Source organism: Marmota marmota, unplaced genomic scaffold (genome assembly GCF_001458135.2).
Source record: "Marmota marmota marmota unplaced genomic scaffold, marMar, whole genome shotgun sequence".
Classification (NCBI taxonomy): Eukaryota; Metazoa; Chordata; class Mammalia; order Rodentia; family Sciuridae; genus Marmota; species Marmota marmota.
Window position 1 is genome coordinate 41,086,764 of NW_025999932.1, and position 2,930 is coordinate 41,089,693.

At 39.1% G+C, this 2,930-nt stretch overlaps 1 protein-coding gene and 1 non-coding gene across 2 annotated transcripts in view; both read left to right on the forward strand.

Annotated features, from left to right (window-relative positions):
* Tpt1 (tumor protein, translationally-controlled 1) overlaps nucleotides 1-2,930 on the forward strand; it is a 16,949-nt gene extending 14,019 nt beyond the window's left edge. Inside the window, 4 exon segments of the mRNA XM_015484309.2 lie at nucleotides 530-720; nucleotides 1,037-1,142; nucleotides 1,736-1,852; nucleotides 2,722-2,930. Coding sequence (XP_015339795.2) covers nucleotides 530-720; nucleotides 1,037-1,142; nucleotides 1,736-1,852; nucleotides 2,722-2,724 — 417 coding nt within the window. The 3' untranslated portion in view covers nucleotides 2,725-2,930.
* LOC125616198 lies at nucleotides 2,525-2,654 on the forward strand. Its single transcript, XR_007346835.1, has one exon. It is a non-coding gene; the product is annotated as a small nucleolar RNA SNORA31 (small nucleolar RNA).

Below are 2,930 nucleotides of genomic sequence, written 5' to 3' on the forward strand. Positions count from 1 at the left end.
GGCCCGCCCGCGCGGGGGGAGGCAGAGCCGGCGGGCCGGGGCTCGGGGTTTCCGCTACTCCCCCGCCCGAGGTTGTGCAATCCTCTCCGCCCCCTCCTGGCGGAGGAGTCGGCTCTTTCCGGGCTCGGGTTTTTCTAGAAAAGTGGAGGCGGAGCTGAGCCTGGAAATAGGTCCGTCGCCTCGGCGCCCATCCTCCTTCCGGGCCTTCCGGGACATGTTGTCTCTGATTTAGGAGCCCCAGACTCTTAAACCTTTGCCCTATCATCACTTAACCAGTGGCAACCCAGGAGCCCACAACTGGAAACGCGTGCCACATGCTTATAGTGAACCCATTTTGTTTCTGGTAAACAGGCAATTAGTTCTGTTAAACAGTTTTGAGAAACCGACATTTCTTCCCCCCAAAAAATGGTGCTTTTGTGGTTTCCAACAAAAATTAAGAGTATTTGAGAAAGCATAAACTGCTGGCTTAGGAGTTATTTTGGAATTTTTTTCCCCCATTTTTGTAACTAAACTACTTATTCTAATGCAGATGGTCAGTAGGACCGAGGGTAACATTGATGACTCGCTCATTGGTGGAAATGCCTCCGCTGAAGGACCCGAGGGCGAAGGTACCGAAAGCACAGTAATCACTGGTGTTGATATTGTCATGAACCATCACTTGCAGGAAACCAGCTTCACAAAAGAAGCATACAAGAAGTACATCAAAGATTACATGAAATCGTAAGTGATCTTAACACCCAGCCAAAGTCTGGGATCGCTTATTTTAAGTTTTTAGTAGTAGATCGCTTATTTTAAGTTCTTATGAAAGGCCTGATACTTTGTTGAAAAGCTCACTGACAAGGGTGGTTGCTTTCTGTAAACTACTGCGAGCATGACATTTCTTGAAAGATTCCTTCTGTAAAGTAGTAATATCTTAATTGTGCTATTATTTTGCTTATTCAAAGCTAGGCCTAGTGTTGCAGAATTCTTTGTTGCTTGTACTTGTTACTTTAAAAATTTTTTATATTTTAACAATCATTTAATGATACTGTTGTAGAATCAAAGGCAAACTTGAAGAACAGAGACCAGAGAGAGTAAAACCTTTTATGACAGGGGCTGCAGAACAAATCAAGCACATCCTTGCTAATTTTAAAAATTACCAGGTAAATACTTTCATTATTTGAATCAAATGGGTGTACTGTTTAGCTGCAAAAACAGAAGGTAAGTTTTTAATCTTCCTATAATAATTGTTGTTTGAATCATTTAAATACATTGATACATAGACTCAAATTCCAGTGTCTATGACACTGGCTTTTGGATGCATCTGAGCTTGTTGGACCTGTTATTGGAAAACTTCAGTGACTTCCCTTGACCTCTAAGATGTAATTTTAAAACAACACACATCACAAACTGGCTTTAAAATTTTTTAACTAACTTGTAATTCCATTTGATATACTTTAAATCATTGTCAGCCTGACTACTGAGGCATGCAGGTTAGTTGGAATTTCATGTGGGCTTGATAAAGTAAAAGTTCCTAGAAAGCCTAAAGTGTTCCAGGATTGGTCTGTACTATTTTGATTTATTAGTGCTTTAATCAAGTGAACTGATGTTTGTGAATAATGAGCACTGCTTTTAGGCATCAGAGCTTTTACTTGCTGGAATTGCTTGATTTTTTTTGTGTGTGTGGTGTAATAGGTTTGCTTTGATATGATACATTCATATATGGTGGTCTAATTCTGGGTATTTGTTTCCCAAGTTCTTTATTGGTGAAAACATGAATCCAGATGGCATGGTCGCTCTCCTGGACTACCGTGAGGATGGTGTGACCCCATATATGATTTTCTTTAAGGATGGTTTAGAAATGGAGAAATGTGTAAGTATGAGAAAGTGGTTTGAAATCAGTAATTTGTGAAAATAGAGATTTTAGGTATGATTCTTAAGTGTTTCTTGAAAGAATGGATTCTACAACAGTACTTTTAAAACATGGGATTTAGTTTGTTTTTCTTTGGGGAGCTAGAGAGGATTGTATTTCACATGTAATAGATTCTTGTGGTATAAAGGCCTAGAATCTTGGTTATCTACAGAAAACAGTGTAGATGATTCAGAGACAACACTATGTTGACCTTCCCCATTAGATATGACTTCCATTTCTTCTATTGTCACACATGCATGAGTGGCACTCTGGTTTACTGATAATTAGCAATTGATCATTGAAAGTCTGAAACATTATATTCTAGTAAGTAGCTAGAACTGACTGCTAAGAAGATCGTTTAGTAAAAATAAGTGTATGTTTGCTGTGCAGGGAACTTCCTGCAAAGAGGCTGTATGGAAACAGACATTGCCCTAGCTTCAGGGCTTCCTATAAATTAAGTAGAGGATATGAGCGAAATAAATGGCACCAGTGGCCTAAAATTAGGGACCGTACAAGATGGTTGACCATTCATACTCCATTTGAGCTTTTTGGTGGTATAATACTGCAGATTGGACTTGATGCATAATAAGATTTTTCTGGAAAATGTGCTACCTCCAATTGGGTAAGGATGTTCTGCATCCACTGATAGACCTTGAACAATTTGCTGTTGTTCTTTTGGTTTGCACTAGGATGCAAAAGAAAATAATCCCTGCGCTTTCTGTCTGTCTGTGTGGCAGTCCAGATTGAATTGGGGAATACAGCTGTAGTTTAGAAAAGTTGGTACTCTTTATTGGAAAAGGTGTTAATGTGATCTTACTTTATTTTTACAGTAACAAATTTGGCAGTTACTTTGGACCTATCATCTGTCATCATAACTGGCTGCTGCTTGTCATCCACACAACACCAGGACTTAAGACAAATGGAACTGATGTCATCTTGAGCACATTTATTTTGACCGTGATTTATTTGGAGTGGAGGCATTGTTTTTTAAGAAAACATGTCATGTAGGTTGTCTAAAAATAAAGTGCATTTAAACTCA